Source organism: Prionailurus bengalensis, chromosome A3, assembly GCF_016509475.1.
Source record: "Prionailurus bengalensis isolate Pbe53 chromosome A3, Fcat_Pben_1.1_paternal_pri, whole genome shotgun sequence".
NCBI classification, from domain to species: Eukaryota; Metazoa; Chordata; class Mammalia; order Carnivora; family Felidae; genus Prionailurus; species Prionailurus bengalensis.
Window position 1 is genome coordinate 23,750,947 of NC_057354.1, and position 20,805 is coordinate 23,771,751.

At 51.9% G+C, this 20,805-nt stretch overlaps 1 protein-coding gene across 4 annotated transcripts in view; it reads right to left on the reverse strand.

Moving 5' to 3' along the window:
• Nucleotides 1-1,207: 1,207 nt before the first annotated feature.
• CEP250 (centrosomal protein 250) overlaps nucleotides 1,208-20,805 on the reverse strand; it is a 51,488-nt gene continuing 31,890 nt past the window's right edge. For 3 of the 4 annotated variants that reach the window (XM_043602541.1, XM_043602540.1, XM_043602543.1), the window contains 13 exons: nucleotides 19,460-19,603; nucleotides 18,437-18,570; nucleotides 16,513-16,651; nucleotides 15,198-15,537; nucleotides 13,856-13,977; nucleotides 12,791-12,911; nucleotides 11,627-11,748; nucleotides 8,512-11,121; nucleotides 5,886-5,978; nucleotides 5,524-5,679; nucleotides 4,613-4,699; nucleotides 3,584-3,646; nucleotides 1,208-1,732 (listed from right to left, as the gene is read on the reverse strand). In XM_043602541.1, the coding sequence (XP_043458476.1) occupies nucleotides 1,475-1,732; nucleotides 3,584-3,646; nucleotides 4,613-4,699; nucleotides 5,524-5,679; nucleotides 5,886-5,978; nucleotides 8,512-11,121; nucleotides 11,627-11,748; nucleotides 12,791-12,911; nucleotides 13,856-13,977; nucleotides 15,198-15,537; nucleotides 16,513-16,651; nucleotides 18,437-18,570; nucleotides 19,460-19,603 (4,389 nt within the window). In that variant the 3' untranslated portion in view covers nucleotides 1,208-1,474. Of the gene's footprint in view, nucleotides 1,733-3,583; nucleotides 3,647-4,612; nucleotides 4,700-5,523; nucleotides 5,693-5,885; nucleotides 5,979-8,511; nucleotides 11,122-11,626; nucleotides 11,749-12,790; nucleotides 12,912-13,855; nucleotides 13,978-15,197; nucleotides 15,538-16,512; nucleotides 16,652-18,436; nucleotides 18,571-19,459; nucleotides 19,604-20,805 lie in introns of those variants that run through there. The other variant, XM_043602542.1, reaches the window with a different exon arrangement.

A 20,805-nucleotide genomic window follows, 5' to 3' on the forward strand; every position in this document is an offset into this window, starting at 1 on the left:
CTCTTCTCTAAGCTAGAGAACCAGAGGTGAAGGACCAAAAAGTAAGGAACCAAGAGAAGTCCTGTTTGTCCTTGAGAACTCCTAGCACAGGAAAGGCCAGGTGAGGATTCTGAGCCACAGGGAATCTGAGTAGAGGCAGGGTCCAGGCCAGCATCTCTGGGGCTCCAGATACAATTCTGGGGAGCTCTAAGCTGTAACTTTTTACTAAGTATCTGTTGCTGAGTCCCATGCCATGAATTTTTAGAACAAAACTTCAGCAGTGGTGAACAGCACCCTGTCTACTGTGTGATGTGATGAAATAGATCCTGAGTAAACAGGTTGGGGGAGTGTGGTGCTGCCCTCAAACCCCTGCATTCTTAACTGGCCTTAGCTCCATCCTCAGGCTTAGGAAAAGGAATTCCAGAAGGAAATCAGTTGAAGGGCCAAAGGCCATGCCCTGCTTTTTTAGAGAAGCTGTTCTCTTAGGCTTCAAGGAAGTTGCCAACAGTTAACTCTTAAGTCTGTGAACTGGGTTCAGTCCAGGGTGCCTCCACCAGGGTGAGTCTATTAGTGACGAATTCTGCCATAGTCTATCCTCTTTACTGGCTTGACACGTGGTTGGACTGCAGAGGACCAGAGTTGGTTCCAGCTGGTGTGTCCAGGAAGGGATGCCAAGGGCATTCACCCAGAGCAGGAGAATGAGGCTCCGTGGAATGTCTGAACTCTACAGACTGACTTTAGCCAAAGGTCAGCTCAGTGTTTTTGAAGCCCCAGAAGTGGTTTTAAGTCAAGAACATATGATGGTTCCTTATTATCCATGAGTTTGAATCTGGATCCCACGGCCCTCCATAATCTCCCTCCCTCCGCACCCAACCTCAGCCCCAGCACACTCTGCCACAGGCCGACCAATCTCACCAGCATGCCAACTCCTCCATCCTTCAAGGGCCAGCTCATGCCTTCTTGCCTCAGTCCCCAGTCCCCTACGTACTTCTAGTCAGTACACAGTACTGTCTGTGACTCATTGACGAGTGCTCATCTGTTCTTGTCCATTGGACTCCAGCTCCCTGTGGACAGGGGCTTTGACTTGTTGTATCTGCTATAAGTCTTCTCTATCAGAATGCAGGCAGATGACAAATTCATGCCATCTGACCGGAATATTCAGCAAATTCTTCTTTAACAGAAACCCTGACATGCTGTTGCCACCCAGTGACACAAGTGGAGACAGCAGCAGAGAACAAACACAGAGACCTGGGGTTTATTGTTGGAGGGGAGGAGAAAGATTGGGTGAAGTGCTGGGATAATACATTCTAGACAAGAGGCAGTAAAGGTCCCTTGGCTAGAGCAAAGCACTCCTCTAGGGTGACTCCGTGGGCTACAGGCAGGTGTAACTTGCCTCGTTTCCAGCCTTGCAGACTTCCTTCCCTCTTCCTGGGCCATAGCAGCCATCTGTGTGTGTGTTCCCTGGCTGGTCCGTATCCTGCCCTGGCTGTGGCTGCTACCTGGAGGTGGCCTGGGTAGGGCTGGGGCATAGCAGGACCGGCCCTGGGGATGTCAGACTTTGAGTCAGGGACTCATCTAGCTTGCGGGTCTCAGCCTCCAGGACAGTGGCCTCAGGGGTCTGGGCCACGGCCAGAAGTGAGTGGGAGAGGCTGTGGTGCAGGCCTGCCAGCTCACGGCTCGTCTGCGTCGAGCGAGCGATGTAGTCCTGCCTCTGCTTCCGCTCCAAGGCCAGCTGGGCGCGCAGCAGGGCCACCTGCGGGGCAGGAAAATCGAGAGGGAAAGAGTAATTAAGTGCCTCGAGGCTGCCCCACGCCTTCCCACTCTGCTCCTGTGTCTTTTGTGACAGCGCTTTTTTTATTAACGTTTATTTATTTTTGAGACAGAGAGAGACAGAGCATGAACGGGGGAGGGGCAGAGAGAGAGGGAGACACAGAACCAGAAGTAGGCTCCAAGCCCCGAGCCATCAGCTCAGAGCCCGACGCGGGGCTCGAACTCACGGACCGCGAGATCGTGACCTGAGCTGAAGTCAGACGCTTAACCGACTGAGCCACCCAGGTGCCCCCGTGATAGCGCATTTGAAGCAACTACCACACACAGATCTCAGGATCAGGCTTTAGTGTTTAGGGCAAGGGCCCCTGGGAATCATGGAAAAATCCAATGATTCTCAACCGTGGCTGCACAGGAGGCTCAAACAGGGACTTTAAAAACAACAGCAACAACAAAACTATTCATCAACTTTATTGAGGGATCATTTATATGTAATAAAATGCCCAGATTTTAAGTGTAAATTTTGATGAGTTTCATAATGTACATACGCATGTATAACCACCATCCCGATCAAGATACAGAACATTTTAATCACTGCAGAAAGTATTTCTGTGCCCTTTTGGAAGCTTTTAAGAAATACTCTGACTTGGGGCACCTGGGTGGCTCAGTCAGTTAAGCATCCGACTCTTGGTTTCAGCTCAGGTCATGATCTCACAGTTTGTTTGTGAGTTGAAGCCCCATGCGGGGCTCTGAGCTGACAGTGCAGAGCCTGCTTGGGATTCTCACTCTATCTCTCTCTCTGCCCCTCCCCTGCTCATGCTCTCTCTCTCTCTCTCTCTCTCTCTGCCTCTCAAAATAAATAAACCTTAAAAAAAAAATTTTAAAAAAATACTCTCAATTAGACTGCAGTGAGGCCTGGGCATCAGCATTTTTTTCAAAGCTCCCCAGGTGGTTCTAATGTGCAGCCAGGGATGAGAATCCCTGCTTAATTAACTCTTCCATTTCTCTGAGTACACTGAAACTACCAGGAAGTGGTTACTGGGAGCTCAGGGCAGGTCCAGGACTAGGGTGAGGCAGAGAGGCTCCTGGGGTACAAAATTTAATGAGGGACTCCAGGTTGATAGTGAGCACCTCCTTAAATTCTCCACCCAACGTGCTTCCCTTGCCTCACCCTAGTCCGGGCTCCATCTCAAGACTGCTTTGTCTGAATTCAGAGTGACAGCTAAGTCTAGCTGTAGAGACAGGTTCTGCCAGTAGTGACTATTAATTCCTGAAAGAGGCTTAGAAATAAAAATTCCACAGTTCTTATTACTCCTGGGTCTTGAAAGACAGGGTGAACCTCTAGGTGAGGCCAAAGAGGCAAGAAGTCACTCAATACTGGTTTCCCTGAGCATGGCAGCTTGAGCTGAGGTATGGATCTTGGCACTGGTCCCAGACTACTTTGCCTGCTGTGCTGGCAACAGTTCTGCCTGCAAAGGTGCATTTGAGGGCGCAGGAGGCCAGGATGCTTCTGTTTGCTTTTGTCTTTCCTCCTAGAATCTTCTGTGTGCCCCTCAGCCCTCTTCCTTCTCCTTTCCCTTCCTAAGGAGGAACCTGGAAGTCTGGGGTCTGGAACATGCTTCCTTTCCCACTCTTGCCCTAAGCAGATGGGAGGTTGAGTCAGGACTGGGCCCTTCTTGCCTTCCACATAGACTGAAGTTCTGTGAGGGAGAAACCATTTCCCCTCTCCCTGCTGGAGGCGCCCAAAGGGTCAAGCACACGGCAGACACTAACGCCTTGTTGCCTGTCTGCAGCAGAGGGAAAGGGGACTTAGAAAGCTGATCCTTCCAGAACATACCTCTTTCTGCAATTCAGCCATGTGCTTGGCATCTGAGGCGCCCTTCTGTCCTCCTCTTGCATCCTATGGAAGATAAATGCCATTCCTGTTGGAACAAGCCTTCCCACCCTGTGGGTTCTGTAGGCAACCCCAGCCAGCTCATCCCAGTCCTGGGGACCAAGGCAAGGGCTATGGTCCCAGTTCAGAAGTGTCGGAACCCAGACTGGACTCCAGGTGGCACCATGACCCTGGGGCAAGGAAGCCCAGGAGGGCCCAAGCCAGCTTAATGGACACCCATGGAGACCTGATGCTGAACATCCAGAAGGCTTGAATGGCATTGGCTTGAGTCACCTTTTCATTTATAGAAGTACACCACACATCTGGTTTGTGCTAGCCCTGGGCTGTGAGCTAGGGATGCAGAAAGGAAGACAGGGTACCTGCCTTTGGGAAGCTTTCATAAAGGGGGAGAGACAGAGAGCCTGAGGGATGCTCAGCCACCAGAAGCAGTCTCTCCCTGACAGGCTGCGGCGCTGTTGACTCATGGGCATAACTCAGCTAAAAGAGTGATGGTTTGGGGAGTCTTCCCCCAATTCCTTACCCGAAAAAGGGAGTACCATGGACCCTAATCTTGTAAATTCAGTACTACAAGAGAGGAGATCCAAGAGGCCCACAAAGTTGCTATCAAGCTTCCAAGGCACCTCAGGGTCTGGCCAGCATCACCCATCACCCATATGCCAGGGATTCCGACCAGAAGCCCGATGAGCCCACTCCTGGGTAAGCCTGAGACCCTGGTCTGGGAGCAGGAAGGTTATACATCAGTGAAGGCTTACTGAGTTTCTGATAATGCAGGGCTGCCAGCCATGACTCCATCCCCACCCCTTCCTGGGTCCGGGACACACTGAGCTGTGCTAGGCTGGCCAGAACCAAGCAGGAGGGGCTATCTGGATCAGCTAACGTGGGCGTCCCCCCTTGCAAGGGTAGCCTGAGATATGCTCTGCAGGTGGCTGTTTCTGATCCTCTGGAGGCTGCAGTCAATAAAAAGAAGCAAACCTGCTGTGTGGCTTCGCTGACCTCCAGGATGCCTGTCCGCAATGCACGCATGGAGTCCCTCTTCAGCCTCCTGCGCTCTCGCTCTACCTGCCGAGATGCAGGTGAGAAGTCAGGGCTTGGCTTGGCTATGGGGCTGGAGTAGAACTGCCTTTCTCTCTCTCTCTCTCTCTCTCTTTTTTTTAAGTAGGCCCCCTGCCAGAGTGGAGACCAACTCAGGACTTGAACTCATGACCCTGAGATCATGACCTGAGCTGAGATCAAGAGTCAGATGCCTGGGGCCCTTGGGTGGCTCAGTGGGTTGAGTGTCCAACTTCGGCTCAGGTCATGATTTCATGGTTCGTGAGTTCGAGCCCCATATCGGGCTCACTGCTGTCTTCTCTTTCTGTCCCTCCCCTACTTGTGCTCTCTCTCAAAAAACAAACAAACAAACAAACAAACAAACAAACAAACAAACAAACAAGAGTGAGACACTTAACCGACTGAGCCACCCAGGTGCCCCAGAAGTGCCTTTTTCGAGAGAAAGCTGGTGTGGGGGTGGGTGTGAGCACAGAGACAGCAACCACGAGAAGGTAAGCTCCTGGGTTGAGGAGAGCACATGCCAGGGCAGCCCTGAGAGCAGAGATGTGCTGATGGGGCAGAGGAGGTAGGGCTGGCCTCTCAGGCTTTCAGAGTAGGCTTAGCAAACATTTTCTGTAGCGTTTTGGCTTTGCAGGCCTATAGATCTCTGTCACAACTATTCAACTCCACTGCTGTGGTGTTCCCATGAAACTTTCTTCTCAGCAGTGGGCAGCAAGCCGAATGTGGCCCTTGGGCTAGGGTTTACCACTCGGCTCTGGGGGCCACACAAGAAGTGGAGATGCCTGCCCATCGGACCCTAGACGAGGGAGCTGAGGACAGGAGAAACGACCTACCTGCTCCAAGGTGGCCCGCAGCTGGACATTGTGGCGCTGCAGCCTGCTCCGGTCAATCTCTAGCTGTGCCACTGCTTGCTGGAGTTGTTCCAGCCTTTGTCCCCACAGCTGCTTCTCCTCCATCCCAGGACTCGGTTCAGCCTCCACTCCAGGGACCTGCAGGAGAAACCTGTGACTCTCACCTGGGCAGCCCCGTAGACAGATGGGGAATAGATAGCAGATAAAGGGACCAATCTGACAGGTCTGAGCTTCAGGGACCCAATTCCCAAAAGAGGGAGGGACAAGCCCCCTGTAAAGGAGCTTCCTCTTGGCCATTTCTTCCCACTGGGCCTCCAGCTCACCTCTTCCAGCTGTACACCTACCTCTTCTCTGGGCCCCCGTTCTGCTCTGCTGGTCAAGCTGGGGCTGAGGAGTCGCTCCTTCTCTAGAGCCTGCCTGGTGAGCTCCAACTCATCCTGGGATATCAAGATGTGGAGCAAATTATACCATGGCAACCTCATATCCAGACCCATCCTACCTTCCATCCTCATGAAAGCCAGTTAATTTTCTCATCAGGTTATAGTCTTATTGTTCCTGGAGACTCTGAGCTATTCTAGTGCAGAATCTTTATTTTACAGATAGACAAAGCAAAAAAGCAGAGAGGGGTCTCTTCAAGGATACATGGTGGGCTACGACTAAAACCTGGCTCATCTGAGATCTCCCACAAGCTAAGCAACAATGTGGAGCACTGAGGTGTTGTAGACACGAGAGCATGGACTCAGTAGAGCTGGGCATTATGTCACCACTTACTGGCTATGTGACTTGGGTCAAGAAACAAGCACTCTCCAAAACCCAGTTTCCTCACTTGTAAAGTGACTATATGCTCCACGAAGCATAGATTGAGCCTTTGGCATTAAATCCCTCTTGATAAATGGTGACCCCAGTGCTAGATATTTTCTAGGTGCCATATGTCACACAAATGGTAACGATCAAGAAGAGAGACAGGTAAGAGGAAATGAATGTATGTGTGCAGGTGGAGATTGTCTGGGAGACAGGAAGAGCCTAGCAGTAAACAGGCTGCGTTCTAGAGTCAGACTCCTTAGAGCTAGTTCTGCCACTGACTGGCCATATGACCTTGGACAAGTTGCTTAGCCTCTCTGAACTATAAACTGAAGCTAACAATTCCTAGTTCTCAGAGTTGTTGTGGAAGGAAGTAAGAGTAACAGTGCCCGGCATGGAAAATGCTTAAAATAAAAAAATGGTAGCACTGCAATGAAGGGCAGCATCTAAGAAATGTTCTTAACTGACTGAGCCACCCAGGCGCCCCCAAGAAATGTTCTTGAGTGGTTGGAGTGGGGTGCAGGGGGAGCCTGACCTGAGCTACAATACTGCTTAGTGACCGTCCTGCCCAGCTAAGCACCTTACTTTTTCTGTGCCTATACGTATAAGCCTAGAAATAGGAAAGGAATTCTACATGGTGAATGCTTCTTTCCTATGCACTTTCTATGTATTATCTCACTTCATACTCAAGACAGCCCTACAGGGCTGGTTACTGTCATTCCCTATTTTATCAAAGAGAAAACCATGAGTCAGAGAAGTGAAGGCACTTATCTAGGGTCACACAGCCCATAAACTGCAGGACTATATTGCAAACCCAGGAACTTGACTCCAAAATTCACAAATGTATCCCCTTCTCTGCATATTGCTTCCAGAAGGCAAGTCCCAGCAGTGTTGGGTGTCTGAGTGGGGTTCTCTGGGGCTCAGCCATGGTCAAGGCACCAGGATGTACAGTCAATTTCCCGGGAAAAATGGGCTGGGTTGCTCTTGGCAAAAGAGATAATGCTTCTCTACGGCCAAGTCAACCTTGCTCTCCTGACTGCCTACTCTGTACAGGGCTGGTGCTCAGTGCCGGGGGTGTGAAGGGGACAAAGACATGGCCCCTGACCTTGAGGTTGAATGCTATACCCTAAGGTCCACTTCTCTCACTCAACATTCCACCTAGACTAGGGCACTTATCCCTAACTGTGGAGGACCTTGAGTCTCTGTCTCCAGTCTCATCCTTCAGCCTCAGATCACTTTACAGACCTTCCCACTGGACATCACCCCATGCATGTCCCACAGGCACCTCACTCCACTGCCATTCCATAGCATTCCTGAAACCTGCCTCTGAGCAGAGATCTGGGGGTTTGGTTTCCTTCTGTCCATTCTTCACTCCCCTGTCTCTTAGTCAACTGCCAGAAGTCCCATGAGCCCCTAGGTCCACCCTCATGTCACCATCCACCCTTACTATCTTAGGCCATCATCTGTCTCCAGACTTGGATGACAGCCTCCTCATTGGTCTCCTTAGATTTGTTGCTCCACATGGCAGCCTGAACAATTCTCTGAACTGTACATTGGATTGTGTCCTACACACACACACACACACACACACACACACACACACACCTCATCCGCCCCAAACACTTCATCCAAGTTCCGCTGGTCACCCAGGTCCTTAACATAACTTATAAGTGTGGAACGAGGGGCCCCGTCACCTTGTCTTGTGTTGCCAACTGTCCCTCTGTGTCCCAGTCAGCCTGAAGTCCCTGCACAGATACTCCACACCCTCCTTCCTCTTTCTTCTTCCCCAAAAAGCTCCTCCCCCAACCTGTGCTTGGCTAATTCCTTACTGGTCCCTTCAGATCAAATCTTAAACCCCACTTTTACTGGGAAGCCTCTCAGGAAAGCTTTCCACTAGGGAAAGGCTGAGTGTCCCTCTAGTGTGCTCAGAGCATACTAAACTTCTCTAATGAGGCACTAAATATAACTAGACATTGCATTCTAATTGCTTATCTTCTAGACTCAGGGCAGGAATTGTGGGTGGCTTATTCTCTCCATATCCCCCCAGACCAGCATGATAATCTGGATCCCACTTAGGTCTCTTGCACCCTGAGGTGCCACAAGCCCAGGGTGCCAGACAGCCCCCCTGGGCTCAGTCAGACCGGCCGTTACTGCCGGGGAGGAACTCACCTGCAACCTCTGGCGTTCTGAGTCCCGCTCCAGAACAGAGGCTTGTAGGAGCATGGCCACCTCCTGCAGATTGCTGACGCTAGCCTTGCTCTGGGCCAGGGACAGTGCCAAATCCTGGGCCTTCTCCCTCCACTCAATCTCCCTGGCCTCTGTCTGCCTCAGGGCTGCCTGGAGTCGCTCCAGCTCTTGCTGAAGCCGGGGCCCTAAAGCATCAAATTGTGTAGAGGGCTCCTCCGCTGGGGAGGCTGTGTGGCTGTGCGGTGAGTCCTCCAGATTCTTCCTTTGCTGGGCCTCCCTCAGCCCCAGAATCTCCTCTTCCTTTTGGGCTAGAGTCAGCTGCAATTCCCTTAGGCTTTCCCGGAGGCCCCTCATCTCTTCCTCTTCTCTCTCCCGCCCTGCACCTTGCTTCCCTTGATCTTCTCGGTCCCTCTGGGCCAGAGACTGCTCTAGCAGCTGCCCCTGTCTCTTCTGATGACTCAGCTCGTCATCCCTCTGGGCAAGTGCCCGCTGGAGCTGCTGCACAGCCTCCTGATGTCGGAGATCCCGGTCTCGGATCTCCCCTTCCCGCCTTCTCAGGGCCTCCTCCAGCTGCCGGGCTTGTGCCTGGCAGGAGTCCAGGGCAGCCTGCAAGGTGGCTGTGCTGGCCTCCAGGTTGCGGCTCAATTCTGCCTGGCCAAGGAGACGCTGCTCCTTCTCCTGCAGGGTAGCCTGAGCCTCGCTGAGGGCCTCCTGCAGAGCCTCAGCCCGGGCCCGGGCTGTCTCTTCCCGATGCTGGGAGGACCGGCCATCTGCTTGCACGGCCTCCAGCTCCCGGCCCCGTTCCTTGAGCATGGCCTCTGCCTGCAGCAGGCTGTCCTGCAGGCCCCGGATCTCCACCTCGTGCTCCTGCGCACGCTCCGCACACTGCTGCCGGAGGGCCAGCAGAGCCTCCTCCTGTTCCCGAGACTCAGCCCTGAGGTCCCCCAGCACCTCCTCCAGGGCCTGCACCCTCTGTCCCTCCACCACCAGCTCTTCCCGGAGCCTTCGCACATGCTCCTTGTGGTCCTCAAGCTCCCCCTGGCGCTCTTTCAGTACTGCGTGGGCTTGCTCCAGGGCTCTCTGCAGCGTGCTTGCCTTTTCCTTCATGCTCTCCTCCTGTCCCTGCGCCTGCTGCTGCTGCTGCTGCAGGGCCTCGAGCTCCTGGTCCCTCTGAGCCAGGGCTCTCTGGGTCTCTTCCAGGTGACCCTGAAGTGACTGCTCTTTCAGCTGCCCCTGTTCCCTGGCTTCCTGCAGGTGCCGCTGCAGGACCACGATCTCTTGCTCCCGTTGGGTCAGGAGGAGGCTGGTCTCACCCACCTTCCTGTGTAGGCCCTGGAGCTGCTGCTCCAGATGGCCCTTGTGCTCCTTCAGTTCTTGGATACGTTCCTGCTGGCATTCCACCTCCTTCTCCTTATCACGCAGGATCAGTTTCATGTGCTCCAGGCTCCCGCGCTGTGCTTTACTCTGGCCCTTCCCTTCCTCTGCCCGCTCCTGCATCAGTGGCCTCTGGGAGGCCAGCTCCCGGCCCCGCTCTCTCAAGGATAGTTTGATCTGTCCCAGGTCCTCCTCTAGGATCTTGGTCTGCAGCGTCCTCTGATCCTCTAGGACCTGAATCCTCTCTCTCTGCAGCACCATGTCCTGGTCCCTCCTCTCGAGGTCCTGAGTCAGGTGCTCCTTCTGCCTCTGCAGCTCCTCGATCTGTTCTCGCTGGGACTGCAGCTCCTGGTCCTTGTCCTGGAGCTCTCTGGCCAGAAGGGTGCTGCGGCTCTCCAGCTCGTGGATCTGGCTGCTCTGTGCCTGCAGCTCCTGGCTCCTTTCCTCCAGGTCCAGTGTAAGGTGGGTCAGAGCCAGCCTCTGCACCTCCCTCTGGTCCTCCAGCTCCTCGATTGCCTTTTGCTGGCACTCCATTTTGTGGTGGTTTTCTTCTAGTTCCAGGGCCAGGCATTCCAGTGTAACCAGCTGCTTCTTCAGATCCTGAATCTGTCCCTTCTGGGACTCGATCACCTGGGCCTTCTTCTCAAGTTCGAGAAGCTGATGCTCCAAGATGTTCCTCTGTGTCTCTCGATCCTTCTCGAGCTCTTTGATCTGCTCCCTCTGCACAGCCAGCTTCTGTTCCTGCTCCTGGACGGCCATGGGCAGATGCTCTAAAACAGACCTGCACTTCTCCAGCTCCTGGATCTGTTCTTGTTGCACATCCACCTCTTGGTTCCTCTTCTTCAGGTCCAGAGATAGGACTTCCAAGGCAGCCTTTTGCATTTCCCGTTGTTTCTCCAGTTCCTGGATATTTCCCCGCAAAGTCTCTACCTCCCCTTCTCTTTTGGATAGGGTCTGGGCCAGGATAGCTAAATTCTCCTGCAGAGCCTTGCCATGGGCCACCTTCAGCTCACCCTGCTCCTGCAGAGCCTGGGCTCGCTCACGCTCGGTCTCCACTTCCTTACTCTTGAGTTTCAGGGCCGAACGAGCATTTCTCAAGTCCTCCTCCAGGGCCCCGGCAGCACTGGCCTGAGCCCTGGCTTCTGCCACAGATGCCTGCAGCCTTTCCACCTGGGCCATCAGGTTCTCCTTAGCTGCCTGAAGTAGCTCTCGCTCATTCTAGAAAACAAGATGCAAAACCACCTTAGACTACACTTCCCCGATGTGGTCACCCCTGCACAGGCCCTTCCTCGCCTTACCTCTGCAGCACCAGCAATGTCAGGGAGTGACAAAAAGAACCTGTGCATTCCCCTTAAGCTGATACTGTAAACGATCATCCCTACCACATTCCAGGGCTCTGCTAGGCCCAGAGGAGAAAGCTAGAGGCAAATGAGCCATCTCAGACTCTGACCCTTCAGGGCAAGGGACAAAAATTTCTACCTTAATTCGGAAAAACTCATTGGAGGAGGATTCACTGGGGCCTTAATAATGGCCCTCATAGCCACAGAGACAGACAGGGAAACACAGAGCCTTGCTTAAGGAAGCTGGGCACTACATATGGATGAGGTATGGCCACTGGCCATAGTGAGTCTGGCCACTGGCCAAGGTGAGTCTGGAGCTGCAGACCTGGCCCCTAAGGACTATTCCGAAAGAAATCCCCTACCCCAAACCAGGGCTGCCTCACCTGGGCCTCTATTCCCTGCAGCTCTGCTTGCCATAGACGACTCTGTAATGATGCCACAGTCTCATGCAGTTCCGTCAGCTCACATTCAAGGGAGTTCTGTTTTCCTTCCCACTTGGATTTCTCTTTGGGAAGAGGGGAGGTGGTAGAGCGAGGCCCATGATTGAGGGTGGAGGAAAAGAGGGATATAGGGGCAGATGGAAGGTGAGGCACAGAATCAAAGGGGGAGAAGGCCAAGAAGGAGAGAATTACATCCAGTTTCATAGAGACATCACCCATCTTCCAGCTGCTCCTGGTGGTCTAGGCTCCCTGCTGCTTCCAGACTCACATCTGGATCTGTTGCCCAGTGCGAGCACTTGCCTGACTGCCCTCCCAATACACCTCATCCTGATCACACACAGCTCTCCACCCCTGGGCTCCCAACAGGGTGGAGCTCAATGACGTTGGAAATCGTTGCTGGTCTCCAGTTCTATGGTTTGGAGAGGTTGCTAGAAACTAGGCTCGCTCTGCTGGCTGTCCACCATTTCTGCAAAAGATACCAGACCCCAGCTCTATGTGTGTGTCTCTCAGGAAGCCCTTTGCAGACACTTTCAAGACCCAGACTCCCTCCCTAAGTTGTCCTCTTCTCTTCTACAATGGAGCTTGGCCCTCAAGACCCTCCGTTTCCTTTCCTTTCCAAGTAGTCCCCACCCTTTCCAGCCCTTGGCTGTGGCAGGGGTACGTTCTCCCCAGATCGCCCCACTTCGCTGTCTCTCAAACAAGCCCATAATCCTTCTGTTGTCAAAGTTTAATAATTTTGAGGACACAGTTGGAGATGATAAAAATAAATAATATGGATAAATGACAAAAGATACATAATTTTATAATGTTCTCAAATAGCCCTGGCCCTAGGTTGCCAGTTTTTAAACACAGACAGAGAAAGTGGAAGCCTAGCCAGGAACCTCTCTCAGTTCATCCAATCTGTCCCCCTGAATCCTTTCTTCTAGGATGGCCCACAAAGGCCAAACAAAGCAGAAAACTAGTTCACAGGGGTCATCACCCCTTTGGAGATGTCTCTAGGTATCTTTTCTCACATTTGTTAGTGAGCAGTGAAGAGTGGCTGCCTGTTCTGGGCTTCTGGTGCTTCCTCTCTCTTCCCTCCAAATCTCCCTGCCTTGAGCTTCTCACCTTCCTGGTTCTGGGAGAGCTTTCTCTGCAGATGCTGTAATTCTGTGCAGACCTGACTTTTCTCTGCCTCTGTATCAGTGAGACGCTGTTCCAGCTTCTGGGCCTGCTCCCTCAGGTCATCCTGGGAAAGGAAGGGCGAAGCTGACCCCCAAGTGCCTCTTCTTCCACAAAGCTATCCCAGCCCCATACCCAAGCTGCCCCTTCCTTCCTCTCAGCCCTTGTGGGGTCTGCCACTGCGGATCTAGTCCCTGACCGCTCCTGGGAGTGATGACAGACTCTGCTCCAACTGGCTGGAGCCTAGAATCACCCTGTGACCCTCTGTGTGCCTTTTGAAATGCAACTTGCTGATGTCTTAGCCTGGGGTCCCCTCCCCTTTCCCCAAACTCCTACTTCAAAGATCAGTTCAAGTGCCACTTCTTCCCTCCCTGTGTCCCTCTCCAAGCTGGAATGAACTGTCCCTTCCTCCCATTATCATCATTTGTATCTGTTATTGATCTGATCAATTCTATCAGTTCTATCTTAGAACGCAGTTTGCTTCCTTGACCTCCTTGAGGGTGGAGAGTTGGTCGTTCTCCTTTCTGTACCATCAGCTCACAGTGGCTGGCATACTCACTTTTTAATTGAATGATAGGGTCACCAAGGGGTGGGATTTACGGGACTTTTGGTTCAGTCTCAGGCCCACAATATTCCTATAAATGGCAACCTCAAATTTCAGCAGTCCCCATTTGCTGGGTTTTTCTTGGACATCTTGGCACCAAGAATAAATAATTCATGGCTGAGAGGAAAATGATACAAACAATATCCCTCATCTGCGCAGGCTTTTCAAGCTCACAGAGCCCACTCAAATCCCTCACTCACTCGATCCTCACACCCCTGGGGGGCAGACATGATTTGCCCCAGTTAACTAGTGAAGCCCAGGCCCAGGAAACCACATTCTGTGCTCGTGCTTGCCAGGCAGTAAGTGATGGAAGTGGAACTCATCGCAACTTGATCTGGGGAATAAAACAGTTCAAACCGAGTCTCTGGGGAGGGAAGAGTTCAAGGGAGAAGAGCAGAGAATCGTACCCGAGCCTGCTGGGTCTTCCACAGGTCTTGGTGAAGCTTGTGGAGGGCAGATGCCACGGCCTCAGCTGACAGAGCTGTCAGGAGGGGCCCTCTCTTAAAGAGAATCCTGGCTCCATTCTGGTCTGAAAAAATGAGGAAACACCTCCTGACTTGGCAGCACTATGAAAGGAAACGGCCAAACCTCCCCTGGTCCGTACGGCCTTGGCCTTCCCCGATCCCTCCTTTCCCCCAAAGAACCCCTTCTGAGCAGTTCATTTATCACGCACTTTTTTAAGTTTATTTATTTTGAGAGAGAGAGAGAGCACACGCACGCATGAGTGCAAGCGGGGGAGGGGCAGAGAGGTGGGGATAGAGAATTCCTGCTGAGAGAGGAAGAGACAGAGAGGTTTCTCCTACAGTCAGCCCAGAGCGCCATGCCGTGCTCAATCCCACTAACCATGAGACCATGACCTGAGCCAAAGCCAAGAGTCAGATGCTTAACTGACTGAGACACGCAGGTGCTTACAGCATCCACTTTCTGCATTCCTATGTGCCAGGAGCTATGGCAGGCACTAGATAATGCTAGCTATCATTTGTTAAGTAAGCATTTAGTAAATGCCTATTTTACTACATAATCTCATTAACTCCTTAGAAAAATCCCCAGAGGTATGTACTTTTAACATCCTCATTTTATTTCCTTTTATTTTATAAGTTTATTTTTTTGAGAGATAGAGTGTGAGCGGGGGAGGAGCAGAGAGAGGGAGGGAGACAGAATCCCAAGCAGCCTCTGCACAATCTCACAAACCATGAGATCATGACCAGAGCTGAAATCAACAGTCAGGTGCTCAACCAACTGAGCCACCCAGATGCCCCATCCTCATTTTAATGTTTGTTTATTTTTGAGAGAGAGGAAGACAGAGTGTGAGGGGGGGAGGGGCAGAGAGGGAGACACAGAATCCGAAGCAGGCTGCAGGCTCCCAGCTGTCAGCACAGAGCCCGATGTGAGGCTTGAACCCATGAATTGCAGGATCATGACCTGAGCCGAAGTCGGACACTTAACCAACTGAGCTACCCAGGCACTGTGACCTCATCCTCATTTTATTTATTTATTTATTTATTTATTTATTTATTTATTTATTTATTATTTTTCCTCATCCTCATTTTAAAGTTTAAAGAAAATCAAGCCCAAAGGATAGGCGACTTGCCCAGGCACACATGTCTATCAAATGGCAGAGTGGTGATTCAAACTCTGATTGAATTAATTCCGGAGTCTGTGACCTTAGCCTTGCTGCAACATTGCCTAAGAAACCACATGCCCCTTCCTTATCCAGGGAGCCAGGCCTGAGTTCTTGGGTGGTCTTACCTGGCTCTGGGGCCCCGAGGGAAGCAGAGTCCCCTCCGCCATGCAGCTCAGGCCTGTTCTCGCAAGCAGACCCCAGGGCCTGCTGCAGGACAGAACAGAGGCTGGCCAGCTGGGCTTGCGCCTGCTGCCCGGGCTGCTGCTCTGCTGCCAAGGCCGCCAGCTGGTTCTCTGTGCTGCGCAGCCGGAGCTGGACTTGGGCCGCCTTGGTTTCCAGGGCCCGCAAGGAAGCTCGCAGCTGCTGCTCTGTTACTCGAGATGCCTCCAGCTCCTCTAGCAGTTGTGCTTCCTGGGCCAGAAAGTCAGCCTCCTTTTCCTTCACCTCCTGCTTTAGTAATTCCACCTGCCAGGAAGGAAGTGTTGTCACTCTGAGCAGGGAGCGGACACCCTCTCGTCAGACCCTCCCGGCCTGACCCCACTCAATCCCTATGCACATCTTGATTGGCGCTGGGAGGCTCAGCTCCCCAGCAGGCAAGGAGAGCTCTGGAATGAGTGTTACCCTCGATCTGACCTGCATGTCCACCTACTGACTCCTGACCCATGGGCCTGGGCAACGCAAATGGGTTGTGGCCTGGTCCACCTGGCAGTGATGCCAGATCCCTGCTATGATCAGAGCTCTTCCTGAAACCCTGACGCTGAGCCTAAATAAGACCAGTCACAATAATAATGGCTACCACTTATAGAGGGCTTACTGTGTTCCTGATACTTTATACATTCCTATAATAGTTAAGAATTATCATCCTTGTTTTATGGATGAAGAAACTGATGCTCACACAACCTGGAAGCAGTAGAGCTGGGAGCCAAATCCAGCACTAATGACCAGACCTGGTCCTTCTCTGCCCCAGTCTACCATCTAGCTCTTCCTGGCTCACCCTTCCCATCCCGGTTCTGGCTTTCCTTGGCATCCGAGGTCTGGGGTCCTGCAGTGAGCAGACCAAGTCCCAAAGTTTTCTTGCCGCTGCCTACTTGATCTGCATAATAACCTGTTCCACTGCTGTGTCTTGCCAGGCTGACCAAGCGCACTTAGACGTGGCCATGCTTGAATCGGGCCTGTGTGGCTCTGCTCCTTTGGGCGCCACGTTTTGGGCTGTCAGATTCCTCACAGGGGCCATTCTCAACTCTGGGCCAGGTTCCCAAGCCCCCACCCTGCCCAGTTTTGACTTGCCTCTCCTGCCAGGGTGGCTGAAGTCCCAGCACACCCTGTAATATGGAAAAAGAGAACGGCCCTCTTTATGAGAAGATCCTAAACAGTCGCCCTCTCTACTCCAGGAGTGGGCTTCCACCAAGGAATGGGGCCCATCACCAGCGTGGGAAGTACCTGGGCGCTGAGCTCCTTCTGCCCTCCCTGGGCCTCCTGCAAGTCCTGGCGCAGGGAGCTCAGCTCTTGTTGTCGAACAGAGTCCGCTTCTTGTAAAACAAGGAGTCTCTGCTCCTTTTCCACCAGCGACTGAATCAGGCTAAAGAGAGGTCAGAGGTCTAAGGTCATTCTCTCAGGGAATGAAGAACTGACTGTGCTAAACACAGCATTCATAATTAGAGAGAAAAACTAACAATAATTATAGTGAAACAATAAAAGCTAGCATTTATTGAGCACCGACTGAGTACTCCTACATACTTCATGCATATGATACTTGCCTTCAGCTGCACAGTTTATTCTTCTCTGGTAGATTCCGGAAATACCTACGCGATACCTCAGATTCAACGTGTCCAATTCTGTCCATCCCCTCTGCACCTCCCACCTATGTCCAATCTATGATAACATATAATGGAGTCCAACTCCCTTAACGTCCCTTGAGCCCCTTCCCTCCTCTTCTCCACTACTCTACCCTGGTGCAGCCTTAGTATCTCTCACCCAGACAACCATACCCACCTCTTAAACTATCTTGCTGCCTATAGTTTCATCAACAAGAGGATCTGCTCTTTTTCAAACTTCTGCATCACTGAGACACGCTGCACTTCACCTGAATGGCCGTATCTCACTCCTGATGTTTTCTGCCATCCCTACCCCTTCTGATATGTCGTAAACTGGATCGTGTCCATTTCTCTGCTTAAAACCTTGCAGTGGTTTACTACTAAACCTAAAATAAAATGCAAACTTCTGGCCATGGCCCATAAGTCTTGAGTGACACAGACTTTCCAGGTCACACACCCTCTCGTCATTCACTGGGCTCTGGTCATACAGTGCTTCCAGAGTCCCCAACCAAATACCCCGAGTTCTGATCCACCTCCGGGCCATTGTGAGATTTCTACTCCCACCATAGAGCTCTCCTACTCCTTTGCATGGCTGGCTCCAGTTCATCTTCAGTGATCAGTTTGTTTGTTTGTTTATTTATTTATTTATTTATTTGAGGGAGAGAGAGAGCACATGCACACATGTGCAAGCAGGAAAGGGTCAGAGCGAGAGAGACAGAGAGAGAGAGAGAGAGAGAGAGAGAGAGAGAGAATCCTAAGCAGGCTCCACACCCAACACACAGAGCCCAACATGGCTTGATCTCATAACCTGTGAGATCATGACCTGAGCTGAAATCGAGTGTCAGATGCCCAACTGACTGAGCCACCCAGGCACCCCCTTGGTGATCAGTTTTAATGCAACCTCTGGGGCGCCTGGGTGTATCAGTCAGTTAAACAACTCTTGGTTTTGGCTCGGGTCATGATCTCAGATTCATGAGTTCGAGCCTCGCATCAGGCTCTGTGCTGACGGCGCAAAGCCTGCTTGGGATTCTCTCTCTCCACCCCTCCCCCACTCACACCGTCTCTGTCTCTCTCAAAAATAAATAAATAAACATAAAAAAAAAAATTAAAGGCAATCTCCTTGAGGAAGACCTTCCCTTCCCTAAAATCTTATCTAAAATATATATCCTCAACTCCCATTTCTAGTTCAGCATCCTATTTATTCCCTCCATACCAGGTAACATAATCTGCAATGATTTATCTGGGGGATTATTTTATTGATGTCTTCCCCCACAAAACTATAATTCTACTGGGGCAGGGACCATGCTGTCTTGTTTATCCCTGCATCCCCCACCCCTGGCACAGCATCTGGTATTCACACAAGCATATATATACTAAGTGAATGAAGTGTAAGCTTGAAGACAGGGACCACATCCTCTCCACATGGCTACCTGTATAGTCCAGGGCTGGAGACACAAGAGGCTAGGTTACCTGAGCAAAGAACTGTCCACCTCAACGTGACCACAGCAGCGAGACAGGCTAAAGCCCACTCCACAGCCCGTCAAGCCTACCTGGCTTTCTCGCTCTCCAGCTCCTTCTGGATTTGGCTATACTCCTGGGCCTCTCTCAGCTTCTCCTTAATCTCCTGCTCCACCAGCCTCTGGGAGTCATCCTTGGAAACCAGCTGAGACTTCAAGTCCTCCACCTGGGATGATAAAGGCATGAGGACAAAGGGCGGGTGGCCAGCAGGAGGAGGCTTCTCACTCCACCTGGGGCTCCGGGGTCCTTCAAGGTTTACCTTAGTTACTGGCCCATGTCCCATGCTCTGGGGCTTCTCCAACCCTTACACACTATTCTTACTGCCCCTCCCCCAGTACCGTTCAGCCTCACCCTCATCCCCTAGCTCCACATCTGCTGTGTAAAGGCAGGTGCAAATTAAAATCTTGCATGAATATAACTACCCAAAGGCAAAGTGATGGGCAAGTGTATTGTGATTGTATTTTTAAAAAATAAACAGTCAGAACACCAGCTGATACAGGATTCTGAAAAGGAAAAGCAATCAGAGTAGGGAAAGCAACCTGGTATAAAAAATACCGTATCTCAGGGCACCTGCGTGGCTCAGTCAGTTAAGCATCTGACTTTGGCCTAGGTCATGCTTTCAGGGTTCTCATGAGTTTGAGTCCAATATCAGGCTCTGTGCTGACAGCTCGGCCTGGAGCCTGCTTTGGATTCTGTGTCTCCCTCTCTCTCTCTCTGCCCCTCCTCTGTTCATGCTCTCTCTTTCTCTCTCTCTCTCTCTCTCTCTCTCTCTCAAAAATAAACAAATTAAAAAGTTTTGGAAAAGAAATACTGGATCTCTGGGGAGGGTGGGAAGAACGATGGGCACCGGAGAAAATCTAAGTTCTGTGGTTAACACAGGGAGAGAGGACTATCCTGGGGCTCTGAGGACACATGCACAGCTCTCAGCACCCTTCTGTTTTCCCTCCTTCCCAAGCTCAGGCAGCAGGGCCAGGGTTCCCCTTTCCTACTGGAGTCACGGGAGAGGCTGGCTACGCTGGGGAAGGGCTGCAGGGCTGGGAGACAGGAGGGGGCACCTGCTCCTGCAGGTCTGTCTTGGCCTGCAGCAGGGCCCTGCACTCTTCTCGGAGACCAGCAAGGTCACCCCTGTCCCGTTGGGCTGCCTGCTCCAGTTCCTGCCGAGCATCCCGGAGCTGGGTCTGCAGCAGCTCGGTGGTCTCCTGCAAAAGGAGAAGACCGTGGTGAGCAGAGGGAAACGCTGGGGCCTGCGTCTTGAAACCCGTGTCACATTAACACTGGTTTTTCAACTGGGTTGGCAAAAGCTGAGGCAGGATGCCGCAATCCATGCTGTTTCCACAATGTCACCTCAACCCTCACCTCCCGTTCCCTCTCCTTCCCCACAAAGCCTGCTGGCTCACCCAGGCTTTCTTGGTCGGGGCCCCTCAGTTGGTAGCAGTCCCTCACCCAGACCATTGCAGTGGCCTCCTGTCGCATATCCCTACTTCCACTTCAGGCCACCACCCCCTACATGTGAGCATGTGTGTGCGCACACACACATACACACACACACACCCCTCCACTCAGCAGCTAAAGTATTTCTTAAAATATATATAATAAATCATGTCCTACTCTTCTTTTTAAATACCATCCAACAGTTTCCCACTGCCCTTAGAACAAATTCTAAGCTCCTACCATGGCTGACCAAGGGCTCCCGCTTACCTTTCCACTGGCCCCTGAGCCTGTCAAGCTGGAGCCACAGGGCCTCCTTTCTGCCCTGGCCCTTCCCCGAGCCCTTTTCTGTCTATGCCACAGCCCTTATGGTGGCTATTTCCTCTGCTTAAACAGTTCTTCAAATAGCTAGCTTCTCTCTCTTTTTTTTTTCAACTTTTTTTTTTTTTTTTTGGGACAGAGAGAGACAGAGCATGAATGGGGGAGGGGCAGAGAGAGAGAGGGAGACACAGAATCGGAAACAGGCTCCAGGCTCTGAGCCATCAGCCCAGAGCCCGACGCGGGGCTCGAACTCCCGGACCGCGAGATCGTGACCTGGCTGAAGTTGGACGCTTAACCGACTGCGCCACCCAGGCGTCCCTCTTTTTAAAGGGCTTTACCGAGGGCCACCTGGGTGGCTCAGTCAGTTAAGCGCCCAACTTTGCTCAGGTCATGATCTCACAGTTTGTGAGTTCGAGCCCCCGCATTGGGCTCTGGGCTGACAACTCGGAGCCTGGAGTGTGCTTCGGATTCTGTGTCTCCCTCTCTCTGACCCTCGCTTGCTCATGCTCTGTCTCTCTCTCTCTCTCTCTCTCTCTCTCAAAAATAAGTAAACGTTTAAAAAATTTAAAAAAATAAAGGACTTTACTAAGATATAGGTCATATACCATACAATTCACCCATTTAAGCATGCAATTCGATGGTTTTCAGTATA